This window comes from Patella vulgata, chromosome 3 (genome assembly GCF_932274485.2).
Source record: "Patella vulgata chromosome 3, xgPatVulg1.2, whole genome shotgun sequence".
NCBI classification, from domain to species: Eukaryota; Metazoa; Mollusca; class Gastropoda; family Patellidae; genus Patella; species Patella vulgata.
This window is the reverse complement of record NC_065881.2, coordinates 84879220-84900716: the sequence shown is the minus strand read 5'-3', so window position 1 is coordinate 84900716 and position 21497 is coordinate 84879220. Positions and strand designations below refer to the sequence as shown.

General features: G+C 36.9%; 1 protein-coding gene across 4 annotated transcripts in view; it reads left to right on the top strand.

Annotated features, from left to right (window-relative positions):
• LOC126816440 (ranBP-type and C3HC4-type zinc finger-containing protein 1) overlaps positions 1 to 21497 on the top strand; it is a 51785-nt gene that overhangs the window by 1925 nt on the left and 28363 nt on the right. The window contains exon 1 of one of the 4 annotated variants that reach the window (XM_050543013.2): positions 12783 to 13578. The exons of 1 other annotated variant lie outside the window; for it this stretch is intronic. In XM_050543013.2, the coding sequence (XP_050398970.1) occupies positions 13267 to 13578 (312 nt within the window). In that variant the 5' untranslated portion in view covers positions 12783 to 13266. Of the gene's footprint in view, positions 1 to 12782; positions 13579 to 17343; positions 18063 to 21497 lie in introns of those variants that run through there. 2 more of the 4 variants (XM_050543012.2, XM_050543014.2) reach the window with 2 other exon arrangements.

The following is a 21497-nucleotide window of genomic DNA, read 5'->3' as shown; positions in this document are numbered from 1 at the left end:
GAAAAACATTTCACAAAATAAAAAAAAAAAATTGGTTGGTGTTTGTTGGTAGATTTATTATTGTTTGGGGTAAGACAGTTTTTCTCTTATTTTTTTAGAGCAAAAATACATGGTGGTTGGCTTATTTCATCTAATTAGTAAAATAATTTGTACCTGATCAGACATAATAATTGTGTAGCAATAATATTTTTAGTTAGCTGATAGTAATGATAGTGAAAGAACTTCGATCAGACAGGGTGTAAATGGTTGTTGATTAGCTAAGGGGATGTGGACAGTTTGCTTGACACAGCAATTACTGGAAGTGGGTGTGGCCTGCGTGTTTTTTTGTTACCTCTAAGCGATCGTCATGTTTCTTCTGCAAATTGAAAACAAGTCTGGTGGTCGTTTAGAGCGTTACCTTTTTTTAAATTTAATTAAATTTAATTATTTCGGTAGTTTTGTAATCGGAATTCAGCTTTAACTAACTTCCTAGATCTACCACCAGGACATTAAATGATTAAATATAATTAATCATATATTTAGAGAACCTGCTCCATTAAAGAAACACATACTCTTAATGACTTCCCAGATATTTAATATAATCAACGAAGATACATTCTGAAGGTATTTTTTTAAACTTTAAATGTTATATAAATTATTATTTCGACATTTATTAACATGACAAGCTTATAATCAACTCTCTAGACAATCAGAGGACAGAGACTTAGTCTCGTTTGTCCAGTACCGTTATCAACACTCACAACTTTGCTCAGAATAAAGTAATTTGAATGATATTTTGAAGATATTCATTTTTCATGATTTATTTTGATCTATTAGACAGCCAACAGTGTGTAATCCTTCTTCTACTTGACCTAAGTGCAGCATTCGACACGTTAGATAGTGAGGACCTACTTAATGCTTTTCAGCAAGAGATTGGTCTTCGCGCTATGGTATTACAGTGTTCAAAAGCTATCTAACTAATGGTAGTGTCACTGTAGATGTCAAGGGCAGCAAGTCATGTGAACTTTCTCTTTTATGTGGTGTGCCACAAGGCTCAATCTTAGGACCCATATTATTTATCATATCTATACTAATATTTGTGACTGTCGTTTGTCTGTCTGTCTGTTCGGGGTTGGCGGCTACACTAGGTCTGCCCCGAGTCTGAAATTTGGGGTATAGGGGTAGCTCGGACTGGGGAGTAACATAGACCAGGTGGCGTTAGTCTACCACTTTCGGTTTTGGGGTTATGACCCCCGAGCGAAGCCGGGAATTCTTCTAGTATTTACTAAACCATTAACAAAAATACCAGAGAAAATGGATTATCCATACATTTGTTTGCTGATGACACAGAGTTATATTTGTGCTTTAATACCAATTCTAGCAAACAGACAGTTAAAGATACAGAGCTCTGTATTGCTGAAATACATGACAAGACACTCTCTAAAATTGAATCCTGACAAAACTGAACTTTTGATTCTTGGTACAAAACAGCAACTATCCAAATTTGCTGAAATAAATATTCATTTTCAAGAAGAAACAATTATCCCTACATTAAAAGCAAAGAATATTGGAGCTACCATTGACCCTAGTCTATCATTCAAGTGTCATATACAGTCAATATGTTCATCATCCTTTTACCACCTTAAACAGATCTCCCGAATACAGAAATATCTCACTCCAGAAATAACCGAAAATCTCATTCATGCCTTCGTCACAACAAAACTAGACTACCACAACGCTCTGCTCTATGGACTTCTCGACTATCAAGTTAGAAAACTACAAAACATTCAAAACTCTGCAGCACGACTTTTAACTAAAACAAGAAATTTGATCATATCACCCCAGTACTCCGTTCCCTACACTGGCTGCCCGTCAAAAAAACAATTGCGTTCAAAATCTTGCTGCAAACTCATAAAGCCTTGAATGACAAATCACCATTATATTTAAAACAGCTGTTAAAACGATGTGAGAACAACACCAGAACCTTGAGGTCATCATCAGAATATAAACTGTAAAACTCCGTCTGTGAAATTAGAACTAGGAAAACGAGCTTTCTTATTCTCAGCCCCCAACCTATGGAATAATCTTCCCAAAGGATTACGAATGGTTAAATCTGTTGACCAATTCAAACGCGAGTTGAAAACACTCCTATTCAACATTTAGTTCTTTCATAGTGTTAGATAATTGGAAGCGCATTAGAAACTTTAATGAAATCTTGCGCTATATAAATCTGTTATTATTATTATTATTATAACCAGAGCGGCCAGCTCTTTATCTAAATCTTACATAATGTATTTTTAAGAAAACCCTTAGAACAATATTTTCATCTGTACAAATTCTTGGTATACGATTACATATTTACAGTAAAATGTACATGACTACAAATATGAAATCTAGATAAAAATTCTGCCCTTAATATTATATTTTTGAAACTACACGTATTTACAATTAAAATTCATGATACAATGTACAAACTATTAAAAACATCCATATTTCATAATATTGATGATACAATGTACAAACTATTAAAAACATCCATATTTCATAATATTGATGATACAATGTACAAACTATTAAAAACGTCCATATTTTATAATATTGATGATATAATGTACAAACTATTAAAAACGTCCATATTTTATAAAATTGATGATATAATGTACAAACTATACTCTTCAAAAAAGTAGGGGATATTGAAATGCAAATACCTATGCAGGTTGTGATGTGATAAATAGTCATGGACACTTGCCATGCTTTGAGAGTATGTTCACAGATGAAGAACTTATCCACCCCAACAGAACCACTGAGATGCACCTGCAACACGAAATAGCGCCATACACGTGGGAGGAGTTCATTGTCAAATTTGACACTTCAAGGAAGTGCCGCGTGCTGGTTTATCCTATCCATGTTTGCTTTCCTATCGGTTCTTGCATAAGATTTACTGTTTAGCATATCTTTGCTTTAGTGTGTTACATTTAATTTGCAATGAGACGTCTTCAACATGATGAACGTCTACGTGCTATTGGCATGCTTCAAATGCGTTCTACACAGCGAGCAGTAGCCAACATGCTTAATGTGTCACAGTCTGTGATCAGCAGACTGTGGAACCGGTACCAACAATCACACAATGCTGATGATAGACCTCGTTCAGGTCGTCCTAGAGCCACTACACAAGCCCAGGATCGATACATTTGTACACAAGCCCAGAATCAAATTGTACCAAATTACAGGAATTCAAGTTACACCCCAGACGATTAGAAATCGGCTACATGCAGCCCATTTGCATGCGCGTTGTGCCTCCATTAACTTGCCAGCACATGGCAAACAGGCGGCAATGGTGTAGGCAGCGTAGAAATTGGGGTAGTCATCGATGGGCACGTGTAATGTTCCCAAATTAGTCCAGATTTACTCTGGATTTCACCGGTAGACGTGCTCGTGTTTGGAGGCGTGTAAATGAGTGTCATGCTAACGTTAACGTCAGACAACATGACAGATTCGGGCTTGGGTCTGTTATGGTGTGGCGAGGAATCACCATGACTGGCAGAACAGACTTGTATATTGTTCAAGGAAGGGTCACTGGTGTGTAGTACCGTGACCACATCCCGGCACCGATAGTTCTGCCCTTTGCTCAATGTGCAGGTCGACGGTTCATCTTTCAAGATGATAATGCCCGTGCCTATCGCGCTCGTGATGTGAATGACTACCTCCAGCATCATCATATTGTCCATATGCCTTGGCCAGCCATGAGCCCTGACCTTTCCCCTATAGAGCATGTCTGGGACATGTTCGGAAGACGTGTACGTCAACGTCAACCGACAACACTGCAAGAATTGGCCGTGGCACTGCAAGAGGAGTGGGTCAGGTTGCCACAAATTGTGATTGGACGGTTGATAGGAGCATGTCACGACGAATTGCTGAATGTCTGAGGATTGGTGGAGCAATTACTTATTATTAAGACAAAATTCAAAAACATTCATTTTCACTATTGACAGTGTATCTCTTTGCGAGTGAAATGGGGCCGTCAGATAAGCCGCCCATATGATCTGTTTATGTTCATGTGTAGGCAATTGGCCTGTTATTAACATACACCGGTTACCTCTAATAAAAACAGCAGTGCATTTCCACAGTTTTGTAGTGTTTCTGAATATCCCCTACTTTTTTTGAAGAGTATATTAAAAACGTCCATATTTGATAATATAATGAACAAACTATTAAAAACGTCCATGTTTCATGAAATGAAATGAAATCATCACCTGCCCGATCATTCAATCACATAGTCTCATACACACTAGTCCTGATCATTCAGTTACGTAGTCTTGTACACACCAGTCCTGATCATTCAGTCACATAGTCTTGTACACACCAGTCCTGATCATTCAGTCATGTAGTCTTGTACACACCAGTCCTGATCATTCAGTCATGTTGTCTCCTACACACCAGTTCTGATCACGTTGTCTCCTACACACCAGTCCCGTAGTCTCCTATACACTAGTCCTGATCATTCAGTCACATAGTCTTGTACACAGTAAACATGATGATTCAATCTTGTAGTCTTGTACACACTAGACATGATGACCCGAAGAAAACCCACAAGGTTGGACAGGCGACCCTACTCCTGAAATGACCTAGTTTTTGTCAAATGGAGTTAAATTCTCTCCCTGTCTCTCTCTCTCTCTCTCTCTCTCACTCACTCTCTCTCTCCATATAAATGTGGTGGAGTTCATTACTTGTAGATGATTGGATGAGAAAGAAATTACCAGTAGAAAAAAATTCAGTAGACTTACTTTAATCTGAAGTATTTTTGTCCCTTCCGAATGACTAGACATTGTTCCTTTCTAGGCCCTCTGTTCTGCAACACTAGCCAGGTGAAACCACGCTGGAAAATCTTTCTCGGCCAACACAGGGATCGAACCCTGACCTCCAGGTTAGTGAGTCAGCATCTTACTCACTGAGTCACCATGTCTACCTGGTGAGTTATAGAATCCCCAGTTATACCTGAGAAGGAGTAGGGTCACCTGTCCGACCTTGTGGGTTTTCTCTTGGACCTCCTGTTTCCTCCCACTGCTAAAGACCCCTATGCGCAAGTGAATTATTGAAATAAAATTAAAACTATATGATATTCCCTAGGCAGGGTTATCCAGGCAAATTGTTATTGCTTTTCAAACAGGTTATATTTCCTTTAAAGGGACAATAACACTCTTGCTGGCTTGAAAGCTCCAGAAAATAAATAATATCTCTATCTAAGTACTATATGTTTAAGTGTCCTACCTGTTGTGTAAATTATCCATTACATCCTATTTTACTTGTCCAGAGGGTTCAAAAATATTTTTAAATTGAAGTTTCATTTGAAAAGGTTTACGTTAGACGTTTCAAACCATTATGTTGAATTTTTCAAAAATTTTAAATAAGGTGTGTTAAGATGAAATTTGTATCATCAATTAATTGGAATATTGTAAAATAGTACAATTTGTTGACCAGAATAAAGATTAGGACATATTATTCTGTTACAACAAGAGTGGTATTGAGCCTTTAATACTGTGTACATTTAAACATACAATGAATCATTGCGATTTCTTCAAAAAAAAATTTCTAAATAAACTCTGTCACTTTATAGATTTCCCGTTTTTGATCATTGATATGTAAAAGTCTCAATATAAGATGAATAAATTTAAAGATAGGTTCCCAGAAAAGTATTTATCGGGTGTTTATTTCCAATAAAAGTATGGCAATTTTGGCATATATGGGAAGTAGAGATATCCAAAAATACTGGATTCCCTGAAAAACACTCATGGAGCGTATACAGGACAAAAATGTAAGGGTTCCCCTAATCGACAGCCCGATGATTAACAATATCTGCACGCATGAAGTCAAAGGTTGCATGCGGAGATTGAGCGCTCAATGTACATGTTGATAAACATTATGAAGAGTTAGACGTACAACACTTTCTGAGATAAAAAATCACGGAAAAAGACACGGGCAGTGGATAATCCGAGAATTTAATTAGGATTCGATATTTGTATAAATAGTCAGCGATTAAAGACAACATCGTCTTGTGTATGGAATTGGATTAGGCCAATACATAAAAATGAAGACTCTGGTACAAAGGAGAAATGGGGTTTAACGTCCACTCAACACAAACTAGGTCATTTCGGGACTAACCTAACTTAGGTATCTATAGCAGTGGGAGGAAACCGGAGGACCTGGAGAAAACCCACGAGGTTGGACAGGCGACCCTTCTCCTTGTCACGTACAACTGGGGATTTGAAACCACACCAGTTGTTTAGCTCTTGCATAATGTATGTTTAATAAAATAAACTTATCCTCCTTCCCTGTGTGGGTTAACAATCAATGCACACACTGGGTTCTCCCCAGAATACAAGTGGGCTGGGTGATGTAACAATTAAAGAACAGGATTGTTATGTATATGGGTTTCTCCCACAGCTTCGCCACCAAAACTTAAAATTTTTAGTTGAGAAAGTTCACTCATAAATAAGATTTTTTAATTGATGTCAAAATAAAGAGTGGAAATAGGTTGATGTCGTGTGTCACTCGTATTTCAAACTCCATTCAATTCAATCTTTGTCACTCATTAAAGATGCATTATGTAAGAGCTAAATCTGCCTATTACATGAAATGAAATGGGGTTTAAAGTCCTACTGTTCTGCTCCCAACTGGGCTAATGAAGACGGAAATAAGCCATACAGTGTGTGTGCTATGAGGGGAATTTTTCCCTGACAGTGGCACTACAGCCTACTCTTATATCGGATTCCAACTGCCAAGGGATCTTTTACGTGCACGCCAATGTGTACATGGGACCTCAGTTTATCGTCCCATCCGAACGACTAGACAGCTGTTCCTTGTCAGGCCCTCTGTTCTGTACCACTGACAAGGGGGAACCACGCCGGAAAATCTTGATGAACTTTCTCGGTCCAATGTTGTGATTGAACACCCGACCTCCTGGTTATTTGGCTTTAAATGTCATATGAAACTCTCTAGAACATCATCAGATGTAAACAGATTAAAATAATAAGATCGCCATTTAATGATTTAATTTCAAAATGGAGAAGTGGGGCTGGGTCTCCATTAACAAGGAACAGTGCTATGGTAATAAACGATCTATGTCAAAACTTCAAACAGTGATAACATCACTAAAAGAATAAAGTAATTTGAATCAACTTTTCAATATATTAATTTTGATTTCTCTTATTTGGAACTATTATAGCAAGAATGACCGGCTCTTTATGTGCATCTAGGGGGTTTGGATGGCCGAATGGTTACCATGTGTGTACTGTATCATAAGGTCTGTCATTGAGTCAACTGACATAGTTTCGATTCTCCAGTAGGTTCGCCTGTCCAACCTCATGGGTTTTCTCCGGGGCCTCCGGTTTTTCCCTTACTGCTAAAGACCCCTGTGCACAAGCGAATTATTGAAATAAAATTGAACCATGTGTAAGTCCTGAAATGACCTAGTGAGTGTCAAGTGGACATAAAACCCTCTCTATCTCTCTCTCTCTGATCTGATCTAAATCTTACATAATGCATCTTTAAGGGAAGTATTTGTTGGGACTGGTTTCGATTAGTAAGGACCTATCATGTTTTGTCTAGACTGTTGAGTATGGTAGTAAGAGATATGAAACTGATATTAATAACTTCCTCGTTCTGTGACATGAATCACTCATTTATTGTTACTATAAGGCCAATATAAATCATAAAATGAAATGAAATGGTGTTTAACATCTTACTGTTCTGCTCCTGACTGGGCTAATGAAGAGGGGCATACGCCATACAGTGTACTATAAGGGAATTGCCTACTCTTATATCACATTCCAACTGCTAAGGGATCTTTTCCATGCATGGCAATGTGTACACGTAGCAATTTTTTTTTTGGTCCCATCTGAATGACTAGACAACTGTCCTTGTCAGGCCCCCCCTCCTGCCCCACTGACTAGGGGAAACCACGTCATCTGCTGGTAAACATGATGGAAAGAGAAATAAAATTAAATGGGATTTGACGTCCTACCTGTCTGCACCTATCGGGCTGATGGAAATGAAATGGGAGTTTATCGGCACCAGCGTAGTCATGAGAGAGAGAGAGAGGAGGGTGTGGGGGGGTAACATCCAGTCAATACAAACTAGGTCATTTTGGGACTAACATATAGTTCAATTTTATTTCAATAATTCGCTTGCACGTGGAGAAAACCCCATTCTTTCTCTCCCCCTTTGAATCAGAGTCTTTATTTTTATGGGGGGTTGTATGGTCGAAAGGTTAGCACGTGCACGCTGTATCATAAGACCTGTCATTGAGTCAACTGGCGTGGTTTCGAATCCGCGGTTGTAGGTGACAAGGAGTAGGGTCGCCTGTCCAACCTCGTGGGTTTTCTCCGGGTCCTCCGGTTTCCTCAAACTGCTAAAGACCCCTACGCGCAAGCGATTTATTGAAATAAAATTAAACCATATGTTAGTCCCGAAATGACCTAGTTTGTGTCGAGTGGACGTTAAACCCCATTTTTATACGCCCACATTGAAATGTGGTCGTATATTGTCGTCACCCCCGTCCGTCCGTCCGTCCGTCCGGCGTCCACAATTGATTGTGGACACTCTAGAAGCTACAGTTAATATCCAATTGACTTTAAATTTATACACAGTGTTTATGGTCATGAGATGAAGAAGCCTATTGATTTTCAGCGATTTCTGATAATTACTGCCAGAGTTATGGCCCTTGATCTCTTCAAAAAATCTTGTGGATGCTCTAGAGGCCAAAGTTAATATCCGATTGAGTTTAAATTTATACACAGTGTTTAAGGTCATGAGACGAAGAAGCCTATTGATTTTCAGCGATTTCTGATAATTACTGCCAGAGTTATGACCCTTGATCTCTTCAAAATATCTTGTGGACGTTCTAGAGGCCAAAGTTAATATCCAATTGACTTTAAATTTATACATTGTGTTTAAGGTCATGAGACGAAGAAGCCTATTGATTTTCAGTGATTTCTGATAATTACTGTCAGAGTTATGGCCCTTGATCACTTTTAAAAACCTTGTGACCCTCTAGAAGCTAAAGTTATCATCAGATTCATACAAATTCTAATGGTTTTCTGATAATTACTTAATGAGTTGTTTTTCTTAATCAGATTTTAATGTATTATAAATGTTTCATTACCGAAAAAAGTAAAAAATATGTGACAACTCTTGTTGACTGCCCGGACGAGTTAGCTGCTGTGGGCGTATGTTTCGTTGCCTGGCAACCTATCTTTCTCTCTCTCTTTATTTTTATGTATTGGCCTAATCCATCTTGTATATATGTGAGATCATATTAAATGTAAACATAAGATGCGATATATACTATTATTACATGGTTGAATAATATCTTATGGTTCAAATATTATTTATATTCTAGATCAGAATAATGACGCCCTCATCAAGTTTCTGATCATCAGTTGAATCACTTGTAAACAATCATACAGTGAAAGTTGTGTCTGGCCGAATGGTTAACGTGTGTGCGTTGTATCATAAGGTCTGTCATTGAGTCAACTGGCGTGGTTTCGATTCCCTGTTTGTACTTAGGGTTTTTTCCAGGTCCTCCGGTTTCCTCCCACTGCTAAAGACCCATTAGCGCATTAACCCAGTCAACAGGCCTGGCAATAACGATTTTAGAGGTACCTGATGCACTAATGAAATAGTACCTGACATTTTCCACTTAGTGCTGGACATGTATTTAGTGCCTGACAAAGCCTGAATCTGTGACTGACATTGTCTGTGACAGGTGCCATATTTCAAGGATTGCCTGTGGGTGCAGAAAAGTAGGCCGTTAAACCCCATCTCTCTTTCTCTCTCTCTCTCTCTCTCTCTCTCTCTCTAAATAAAATATCAGTCAATTTCCTTTAGTATTTACAAAGATATGATGAATTAAAAATGTGTCATAATGAAAGTTAAAATAGGAGATGCAATTGTAAAATACTTTTATTCTAAAGAAGATAACCGATGTTAGACATTATAACCTAATCGTATCAAAAACGTTAATCCATCCATCAATTAAATGTTGTTTAAACGCCAATCAACAAACAATACGAGGCTACTTGATTACAAAAACACCGGTGAGCAATAATTATTGGGTATAGCGTAAAAAAAGATAATTACCTAATCAACATTCTTAATCCCACTAACACTCACTGCTTACACCAACTTGAAATTAATTTATGACCCATGCCTGTATAACTTTTATAGTCAGATTGATTAATTAATGACAAATATTAACGACACTACACTTTATGTGGAAAAGCGAAGTGCTCGGAGTAAAAACCACATAACTGGACCCGTATATTTTTTACATATTAAAAGTGTTCGTCCAATAAGTTCCATATTGTAAAAAATTAATTAAGAGTTCAGGACTTCAAAGTTTAAAAGTTGTAGGCACTCTAAATTGGATCTTAAATTAAAATGAATTACAAAACAAATTATTCCGTAGTCAATTGTTTTATTTAATTAGGGGGATTAAGGAATCCTTCAGGCGTTAAAGAATACACACGCCGTCTGTATATAGGTAATTAAGGAATAAACATTCCGAATATGCATTTGGTCACTGTGACGTCACTGGCGTCTGAGGGGATTAAGCGTGTTTTCGATAATTGGCAAAGCCGTTTTTACAGAAGGTCTATTTTTACGACTTTGAATGAAGATAACTGAATTAATTTCAACCAGATTGGCGTGAACTTGCCGTAAAGTGGATATAGTAACCATTGGCTACACGTATCTCAAATCTTCCGGGACCATCTTATGTGCACTTTAATTATTTAGACATTTATTCATATGACAAGCCTATATTCAACTCTCTGACCATAGGATGGTGAAGATTTAAACAGATTGAAACACGATCGGCATTTCATTTAGTCTTGATTAACAAGTACCGTTGCTACGATCATAAACAATCCATGCCACATCTTGTCAAAACTTCAAACAGTGATAACTTCGCTCAGAATATAGTAATTTGAATGAAATTTTCAAAAGATTTGTTTTACAGTATCTATTTTTGAACTATTATAGCAAGAATTGTCAAATCTTTATCTAAATCTTACATAATGTATCTATCATAATTTCTTACCTGAGTGAGACATTATTCAGTAGATTAGGGTTTTAACAGTGGCCATTTATTAACTGTAATTTGAATAGTATGAAGGAGGGTGTACTTTGACTGGGAAAAAAAACCCTTGCAATAAATATCCAACTTCTTTATAACACAGATGATGTTCAAGTTTAAGGTCACTTCAGTTCTATTCTCCAGTAATTTTAACTCTCAAGACGTGAGTAGAAAACTTGACATATTGTTTGTGTCAACAATTTGTATCCATTGTGTGGTTTGGAAATTGATGTGTAGGTGTTTATTGAGAATTAATAACTTCTTTTTGTGAACTGACTAAAAGGACTAGAATGTTTAGTGGGTTATCTACTGTGAGGAAAAACTGACAGTTTTGGAGATCTTCATTATTTTAGAGATTTTATGGATTTTTCTACTTTCATTTTGCTTTGTTACTGATAGTATTTTTTTTCTGAGGAGGTAGAGAATTGCGTAATTTTAGTTTCAAACCTTTAACCACGACTAGTAGAAGTATTCGTTTCACTTTCAGTTCCTGATTTATCTGTCTGATTACTGAAATCAAACATCAAATTGATATTTAAATACTGTATTATAAATACATGTATGCACATTGAAAAACATTCGAGTGGAAGACAAATTATCATTTTATGAAGTATAACAACCAGACCTATATGTAGACCTAGATGTTTTTACCTGATACGAGCACAGGTGTCATTTATTAATTGGATATTATTTAATTTTTAAAATAACATTTTTCATACTGGTACGGAATAGGATAAAAGTGTTGATAAGTTAAAGGATTTGTTTCTATGGAAATTAAATCAGCGGTTGAAACATCATTCCTCAATCAAGACCAAGGGTAAAGAGTTGCATGCCTCAATGGTCATCGAATTAGATGAAAAACATGACCTAGTGAAAGTGATATTTAGCAGAACTTTACTTTTATTTAAAGTGACATATCCTAATAAGTTCTCTACTTTCATTTTGATTTAATGTGCTTAATTACACCTGGATAATTTTGTTGTATAAGCAGATGTAGAATTCATTGTTTTTGGTGTTCATTAGATTTTAAAGGCAATCTTTATTTTAGATGTCAGAAGTACAAAAGAATGTGCCAATTTATGCACAGAGATTTTTATTGTTCATCGGAAATAGAATTGTTTCTTCGTTCATGAATATTTCCTGTGTTCACTTAATGTTGTCGAATCTCTATTAATGAGTTCTGTGAATATTTCATACGTCATCAGCAAAGTCATCTTGAAGTGGATAATCTTTAACGAGATTAAAAAAGTTCAACTAGAACCATGCTGGATAACTGCATGTCAAAAAAGAGACAAAACAAACAATACAGTTGGACAGCAGAGACTGGACAATTACAGTTAGTTACGAATTCCTGGAGGAGTTATGTTTTAATGAAAATATCCATAGTTTAGAAAGTTTTGTTAGAAATGTGAGACATCAAACACCGGTTAATATGTTTTGATTATCATTCGTTTCCAACATAACTAGGAAATAAATCAAAATTTGAATTTTATGAAACAACCTATATTTTGACGCTGTGAATGAGAATTTTAAACTTCAAAGTTATAACATTTTGACGCTGTGAATGATAATTTTAAACTTCAAAGTTATAACATTTTGACGCTGTGAATGAGAATTTAAACTTCAGTTATAATTTTTAATTGTGTACAGTGTCTTCATCCTTGAAAGATTTGATACAGTTGAACAATTAATTTTTTGAAATAATCGAATCAGGAAATATTGATAATATTGATATGGTTGAATGATTGATTTTTTGGAATAATCAAATCCGATTTTTGATTGTTTTAAGCTGGTCGTTAAACTTAACTCTTAAACCTTGTCTTCGGGTTGAGAGAGGGCTAGGCCTACTAGCCTAAACAGGACAGAATATTTAAAACATCTTTGGATAGTTGCGATTCATTCTTGTGGGAGGATTAGTTTATATAACAATGTCGTCAAGTTTGGAACCCGATTAATCAGAAAAATATGGCATTTTGTGATTTTTGTTTCCATTACCGACAAAATGGATTTAAATGTGAGAGGATTTATCATTGAATGTTTTGTAGAGGTTCATCAACTTCTGACATAATTTTATAGTTGTCCAACCATTGAGGTTTGAACATTTGTCAAAAGTCGCTAAACTTGACATTTGGCATTGGAAAATGTGAACTGAAATGTCTTTTTGTGGTAAAAAAACAAAGTCCGAGCGAAGACGAACCCAGAGTGAAAGATCTCTACATAGATACAGTACTTATGAATTGTCGCAAACTCATGATAGTCTCTTCCACTGCCCTTGTAATGTATTACAGCCCATGGTTCCATTCACGAATGACCGTGTGAACAATGTTTGCGGACATATCGACACATGTAACTGTGATTCAGTTGCTTCGTTGGTTCCCATGACGTTACATTTATCCATGAAAAAAGAAATCGATGGGGATATTTATCGTTTAACGGTTATTAAAGATAAGTGTAATAATGATCAGGTAAGGCTAACACATTTTGTTGTATCGATTGGGGATTGGCTGGTCTGGCGGTTTAATGTGTACGCATTGTATCATAAGGTCTGTCATTGAGTCAAGTGGCGTGGTTTCAATTGTATCTACGTCATTATATGGGGAGGTTGGGTGGTCTAGTGGTTTAATACGTGCGTGTTGTGCCATAAAGTCTTTCATTGAGTCAAGTGGCATGGTTTCAATTCCCTGCTTTATGGTGACAAGGAGTTGGGTCGCCTGTCCAACCTCGTGGGTTTTCTCCGGGTCCTCAAGTTTCCTCCCACTGCTAGAGACCCCTACGTGCAAGCGAATTATTGAAATGAAATTGAACCATATGTTAGTCCTGTTTGTATTTTTCCAGGTCCTCCGGTTTCCTCCCACTGCTAAAAACCCATAAGCGCATTAACCCAGTCGGCAGGCCTGGAAATAACGATTTTAGAGGTACCTGATGCACTAATGAAATAGTACCTGACATTTTCAACTTAATGCCGGACATGTATTAATAATATCAATAAAAAAGACAAATCAGTGCCGGACTAAATTGACAGGCACCAGAGGTTTAGTGCCTGACAAAGCCTGAATCTGTGACTGACATTGTCTGTGACAGGTGCCTTATTTCCAGGCTTGCCGGTCGGTGCAGAAAAGTAGGCCGTTAAACCCCATCTCTCTTTCTCTCTCTCCCTCTCTCTCTCTCTCTCTCTCTCTCTCTCTCTCCCTCTCTCTCTCTCTCTCTCTCTAAAAGAAATATCAGTCAATGTCCTTTAGTATTTACAAAGATATGATGAATTAAAAATGTGTCAACATTTAGGATCCAGCGCCATATATAATTTTCACTTAAATTTTCTTTTTAATCTGATTGAATCCAAACTAGGAGATTATTTACAGTGGGGATCACGTGACTAAGTGGGTAAGACGCTGGCTCGCTAGCCTGGAGGTCGGGTGTTCTATCCCTGCATTTGCCGAGAAAGTTCATCCAGATTTTATGGCGTGGTTCCACCTTGTCAGTGATGCAGGACGGAGGGCCTGACAAGGACAGCTGTCTAATCATTCGGATGGGATGAAAAACTGAGGTCCCGTGTACACATTGGCGTGCACGTAAAAGATCCCTTGGCAGTTGGAATTCGATATAAGAGTAGGCCATAGCGCCGCTGCCCGGGCAAAATTTACCTCATAGCACACTGTATGTTGATGCCCGTCTTCATTAGCCCAGGTTAGGAGCAGAACAGTAGGACGTTAAACCCCATTTCATTTCATTTCATTTATTTACTGTCTGATAAATATACAAATAACGGTCAGCCCCCCCACCCCGCCCCCGACTATAATTTGAGAGTCCCCCCTTATATGAATTTCATTCTGACTTTGTAAAATATTTCTCTTCATAAATTGGCTTAATCTGCCAGTTGCCGGTCTTTTTTATTTTGGCCCTCAAATGTTATATAAACTGATAATTATTTAGACATTTATTCATATGACAAACCTATATTCAACCCTCTAGACCATAGGATGGTGAAGATTTAAACAGATTGAAACACGATCGGCATTTAGTCTTGATTAACAAGTATCATTGCTACGGTCATAAACAATCCATGTCACATCTTGTCAGAACTTCAGACAGTGATAACTTCGATCAGAATAGAGTAATTTGAATGAAATTTCAATGTTGTCATTTGGCATTATCTATTTTTGAACTATTATAGCAAGAATTGTCAAATCTTTATCTTAATCTTACATAATGTATCTATCATAATTTCTTACCTGAGTGAGACATTATTCAGTAGATTAGGGTTTTAACAGTGGCCATGTATTAACCTATAATTTGAATAGTATGAAGGAGGGTGTACTTTGACTGGGAAAAACCCCCTTGCAATAAATATGCAACTTCTTTATAACACAGATGATGTTCAAGTTTAAGGTCACTTCAGTTCAGATCTATTCTCTAGTAATCTTCACTCTCAAGACGTGACTAGAAAACTTGACATATTGTTTGTGTCAACAATGTGTGTCCATTGTGTGGTTTGGAAATTGATGTGTGTAGGTGTTTATTGAGAATTAATAACTTCTTTTTGTGAACTGACTAAAAGGACTACTTTAATTTTGCTTAGTTACTGATAGTATTTTTTTTCTGAGAAGGTAGAGAATTGCGTAATTTTAGTTTCAAACCTTTAACCACGACTAGTAGAAGTATTCGTTTCACTTTCAGTTCCTGATTTACCTGTCTGATTACTGAAATCAAACATCAAGTTTTTCGATCATAATTGTGGATTCGTCTGAAATATTTTGTGGTGTGCCGAATTGATATTTAAATACTGTATTATAAATACATGTATGCACATTGAAAAACATTCGAGTGAAAGACAAATTGTCATTTTATGAAGTATAACAACCACACCTATATGTAGACCTAGATGTTTTTACCTGATACGAGCACACGTGTCATTTATTAATTGGATTTTATTTAATTTTTAAAATAACATTTTTCATACTGGTACGGAATAGGATAAAAGTGTTGATAAGTTAAATGTTTTGTTTCTATGGAAATTAAATCAGCGGTTGAAACATCATTCCTCAATCAAGACCAAGGGTAAAGAGTTGCATGCCTCAATGGTCATCGAATTAGATGAAAAACATGACCTAGTGAAAGTGATATTTAGCAGAACTTTACTTTTATTTAAAGTGATATATCCTAATAAGCGGACGTAAAATACAACTAACTCATCATCAATAAGTTCTCTACTTTCATTTTGATTTAATGTGCTAAATTACACCTGAATAATTTGTTGTTTAAGCAGATGTAGAATTCATTGCTTTTGGTGTTCATTAGATTTTAAAGACGATCTTTATTTTAGATGTCAGAAGTACAAAATAATGTGCCAATTTATACACAGAGATTTTTTATTATTCATCGGAAATAGAATTGTTTCTTCGTTCATGAATATTTCCTGTGTTCACTTAATGTTGTCGAATCTCTATTAATGAGTTCTGTGAATATTTCATACGTCATCAACAAAGTCATCTTGAAGTAGATAATCTTTAACGAGATTAAAAAAGTTCAACTAGAACCATGCTGGATAACTGCATGTCAAAAAAGAGACAAAACAAACAATACAGTTGGACAGCAGAGACTGGACAATTACAGTTAGTTACAAATTCCTGGAGGAGTTATAATGTTTTAATGAAAATATTCATAGTTTAGAAAGTTTTGTTAGAAATGTGAGACATCAAACACCGGTTAATATGTTTTGATTATCATTCGTTTCCAACATAACTAGGAAATAAATCAAAATTTGAATTTTATGAAACAACCTATATTTTGACGCTGTGAATGAGAATTTTTAAACTTCAAAGTTATAACATTTTGACGCTGTGAATGATAATTTTAAACTACAAAGTTATAACATTTTGACGCTGTGATTGAGAAGTTTAAACTTCAAAGTTATAACATTTTGACGCTGTGAATGAGAATTTTTAAACTTCAAAGTTATAACATTTTGACGCTGTGATTGAGAAGTTTAAACTTCAAAGTTATAACATTTTGACGCTGTGAATGAGAATTTAAACTTCGCAGTTATAATTTTTAATTGTGTACAGTGTCTTCATCCTTGAAAGATTTGATACAGTTGAACAGTTAATGTTTTGAAATAATCGAATCAGGAAATATTGATAATATTGATATGGTTGAATGATTGATTTTTTGGAATAATCAAATCCGATTTTTGATTGTTTTAAGCTGGTCGTTAAACTTAACTCTTAAACCTTGTCTTCGGGTTGAGAGAGGGCTAGGCCTACTAGCCTAAACAGGACAGAATATTTAAAACATCTTTGGATAGTTGCGATTCATTCTTATTTTTGTGATAGGATTAGTTTATATAACAATGTCGTCAAGTTTGGAACCCGGTTAATCAGAAAAATATGGCATTTTATGATTTATGTTTCCATTACCGACAAAATGGATTTAAATGTAAGAGGATTTAACTTTGAACTTTTTGTAGAGGTTCATCAACTTCTGACATAATTTTATAGTTGTCCAACCATTGAGGTTTGAACATTTGTCAAAAGTCGCTAAACTTGACATTTGGCATTGGAAAATGTGAACTGAAATTTCTTTTTGTGGTAAAAGCTCATAATCAATGAATATCACAACACTACCAATGTCTGGTCACGGGAAAAAAACAAAGTCCGAGCGAAGACGAACCCAGAGTGAAAGATCTCCACATAGATACAGTACTTATGAATTGTCGCAAACTCATGATAGTCTCTTCCACTGCCCTTGTAATGTATTACAGCCCGAAATAAACTATCCCATGGTACCATTCACGAATGACCGTGTGAACAATGTTTGCGGACATATTGACACATGTAACTGTGCTCCAGTTGCGTCGTTGGTTCCCATGACGTTACATTTATCCATGAAAAATGAAATCGATGGGGATATTTATCGTTTAACAGTTATTAAAGATAAGTGTAAATATGATCAGGTAAGGCTAACACCTTTTGTTGTATCGATGGGGGATTGGCTGGTCTGGGGGTTTAATGCATGCGCATTGTATCATAAGGTCTGTCATTGAGTCAAGTGGCGTGGTTTCAATTGTATCTACGTCATTATATGTGGAGGTTGGGTGGTCTAGTGGTTTAATACGTGCGTGTTGTGCCATAAAGTCTTTCATTGGGTCCTCCAGTTTCCTCCCACTGCTAGAGACCCCTACGTGCAAGCGAATTATTGAAATGAAATTGAACCATATGTTAGTCCTGAAATGACCTAGTTTGTGTCGAATGAAAGTTATACCTCTCTCTCTCTTTTGTGTGTTGTGTCCGTGAGTTTGTTTTGTTGATGTCTGTTTTTTTATCTGTGGTGCAGTTTAACTGCACTTTGTTATTTATAGGAAAGGAGTGGAGTGGTACATGTATTTAGGCCAAGTTGAATTATCCTTGAATATTTCTTTATAACCCATTAGTACAGTAACATGATGACTAACCTACTTCCTGCCGTTTAACATATCAATATGATCTAATGACCTTCATATTGTTTCCCATGGGGATTACACATACAGTCATATAACACTTGTGTATGGCTTTTCCTGTCGTTTAATAATAATATTATTAATTCCTACAAACCAACCACACCTTGTCTTATTATGGAAATGAAATGAAATGAAATGGGGTTTAACGTCCTACTGTTCTGCTCCTATGCTGGGCTAATGAAGACGGGCATACGCCATACAGTGTGCTATGAGGGAAATTTTGCCCGGGCAGCGGCACTATCGCCTACTCTTATATCGAATTCCAGCTGCGAAGGGATCTTTTACGTGCATTCCAATGTATACACGAGACCTCCTTTTTTCGTCTCACCCGACCTCCAGACTAGCGAGCCAGCGCATTACCCACTTAGCCACGTGATCCCCGTCTTATCATGGAGGAGCCACGTTGGCTAAGAAGTCAGACGCTCACTCACTAGCCTGGAGACCGCAGGTTCGCTCCCAGTGTTTGCTGAGAAAGTTCATTGTGATATTCCGTCCGACGTGGTTTCATCCTTGTCATTGGTGCAGGGCAGAGGGCCTGACAAGGACAGCTGTCTAGTCGTTCGGATGGGACAAAAAAAACCCTAAAAAACGAGGGCCCATGTACACATTGGAATGCACATAAAAGATCACTTGGCAGTTGAAATTCGACAGGCTGTGACATCGCTCTCCAGGCAAAAGTTCCCCTCATAGCACACTGTATGGCATATGCCCATCTTCATTAGCCTAGTCATGTTGCAGGGAAAGGGAGACAGGGAATGACAGGAGGTTATAGACAGGAGGTCAACAGAGATAACATTTCAGTTGTTTTGGTATACTCAAAAGTTTGGCCTTTTAAAGATGCATTATGTAAGATTTAGATAAAGAACTGGCCGTTCTTGCTATAACAGTTCAAAAATACATGATATTGAAAATTTCATTCAAATTACTTTATTTTGAGCCTGTTTGAAGTTTTGACAAGATGTGACATAGATTGTTTATTATCGTATCAACGTACTTGTTATTCAAGATTTAGCCTTCATCTGCCATTTCAAATTAAATCATTAAATGGTGACCATCTTTTTAATCTGTTTAAACCTCTGCCATCCGATGTTCTAGAGAGATGATCAGAGGTCGCATTGGATCAATTTTGAGTTGTGTTAAAATACCCAGACATTCCAAAATTTTGCGTTTTTGCCCTCTACATCTGCGTGACTTAGAGCCTCTTAATGTACTCAATAGAAGGAAGTAAAATCGTTATTTTAAAGGGACTATCCCGATTTGAACAGAGTCTTAAAAATAAAAGTCAAAATATAGAGGAATAGTGTGTTTACCTTGTCTCAAAAATTCAGCTCACAATATTTAGTCGTTTGGACCAGAACGTCATAAATGCTTATCCGGACACATAACCCTTTTAAGATTTCTGGTTATTTTTTCATTGGGTGACCTGATAATCGATTCCCATTTCTTTAGAGGTCTATACAATGAATGACCCATATGCTGTACTTGATAACGAAAGGCAAATTTCACCTACACATTATTTTTATAGAGTAAAAGTCTGGTTTATCCATAAGCTGCATAATACAGCTTGGTACACCGGTCTCCATTTCCAGATGAAGACCAACAGGTTTAAGTTGTTTGAAAACGTATCACAAATATTGAGTTAGTTGCTTGGCCCTTTGGTAGAGGATTTTAAGGGATTTTAACACAAAATTAAGCAGTTTTATTCTCCAACATATTATCGGGATTGACCCTTTAAGCATCCTTATTTTATTGATACTGTATTTAGTCTAATGACGACTAGAAGTTGACAGCATATCTTTCTTCGATAGGAAGTAAAGAGCAAACTATTGATATGAAAGCCAATATTTGATTGGCTGAATATGCTTTATTTGTTCCAATGCGTCAAAATAGGGGGTGTCTTAGAATAGCTACGTATAGGGGTCTTTAGCAGTGGGAGGAAACCGGAGGACCAGGATTCAAGGATTCAATGACAGGCCTTATGATACAGCACGCACGAACCATTCGGTCATCTAACTACTGTTGATAAGAGTAAGGATGTTGTTTTGTTTATAGACCCCAATGTTTAGGTTATCATCTTTTGTTTTGACTGACAATCTTGACCTACACCGGATGTGTATCGAGGATGTTTAGGGTTTAGGGTTACTGACCAACCTAGTTACGTGACGGGTGGTAAGGTAAAGATTTCTTTCATATGAATTCAATATCTATTATATGCAAAAATCATCGAAAATCACCTCAAATCATGTCTCTCATTTGTACTTTTACAAATTTTCCAACCAAGATTTGAAATATGCAAGATTAAATGCAACCCAGGTTACAGTGTCATAACCCGACACCATGAACATATATTTAATACTGTCATTTGTATGAACTAACAGAAGTGTAACGGTAACCATCACAATACCAGTAAAAAATTGGTACCCTGGTCCCTCCTCCTTCAATACCAGTGACAAATGGTACCCTGGTCCCTCCCCCTTCAATACTAGTAACAAATGGTAACTTGGCCCCTCGTCCTTCAATACCAGTGACAAATTGTACCCTGACCCCTCCTCCTTCAATACCAGTAACAAGTGATACCACAGCCCCTCCTCCTTCAATACCAGTAACAAGTGATACCATGGCTCCTCCTGCTTCACTACCAGTAACAAGAGGTAACCATGGCTCCTCCTCCTTCAATACCAGTAACATTTGGTAACCATGACCCCTCCTCCTGCAATACCAGCAACACGTGGTAACCATGACTCCTCCTCTTTCAATACCAGTAACAAGTGGTACCCTGGCACCTCCTCCTTCAATACCAGTAACAAGTGATACCATGGCTCCTCCTGCTTCACTACCAGTAACATTTGATAAATATGACCCCTCCTCCTGCAATACCAATAACAAGTGGTA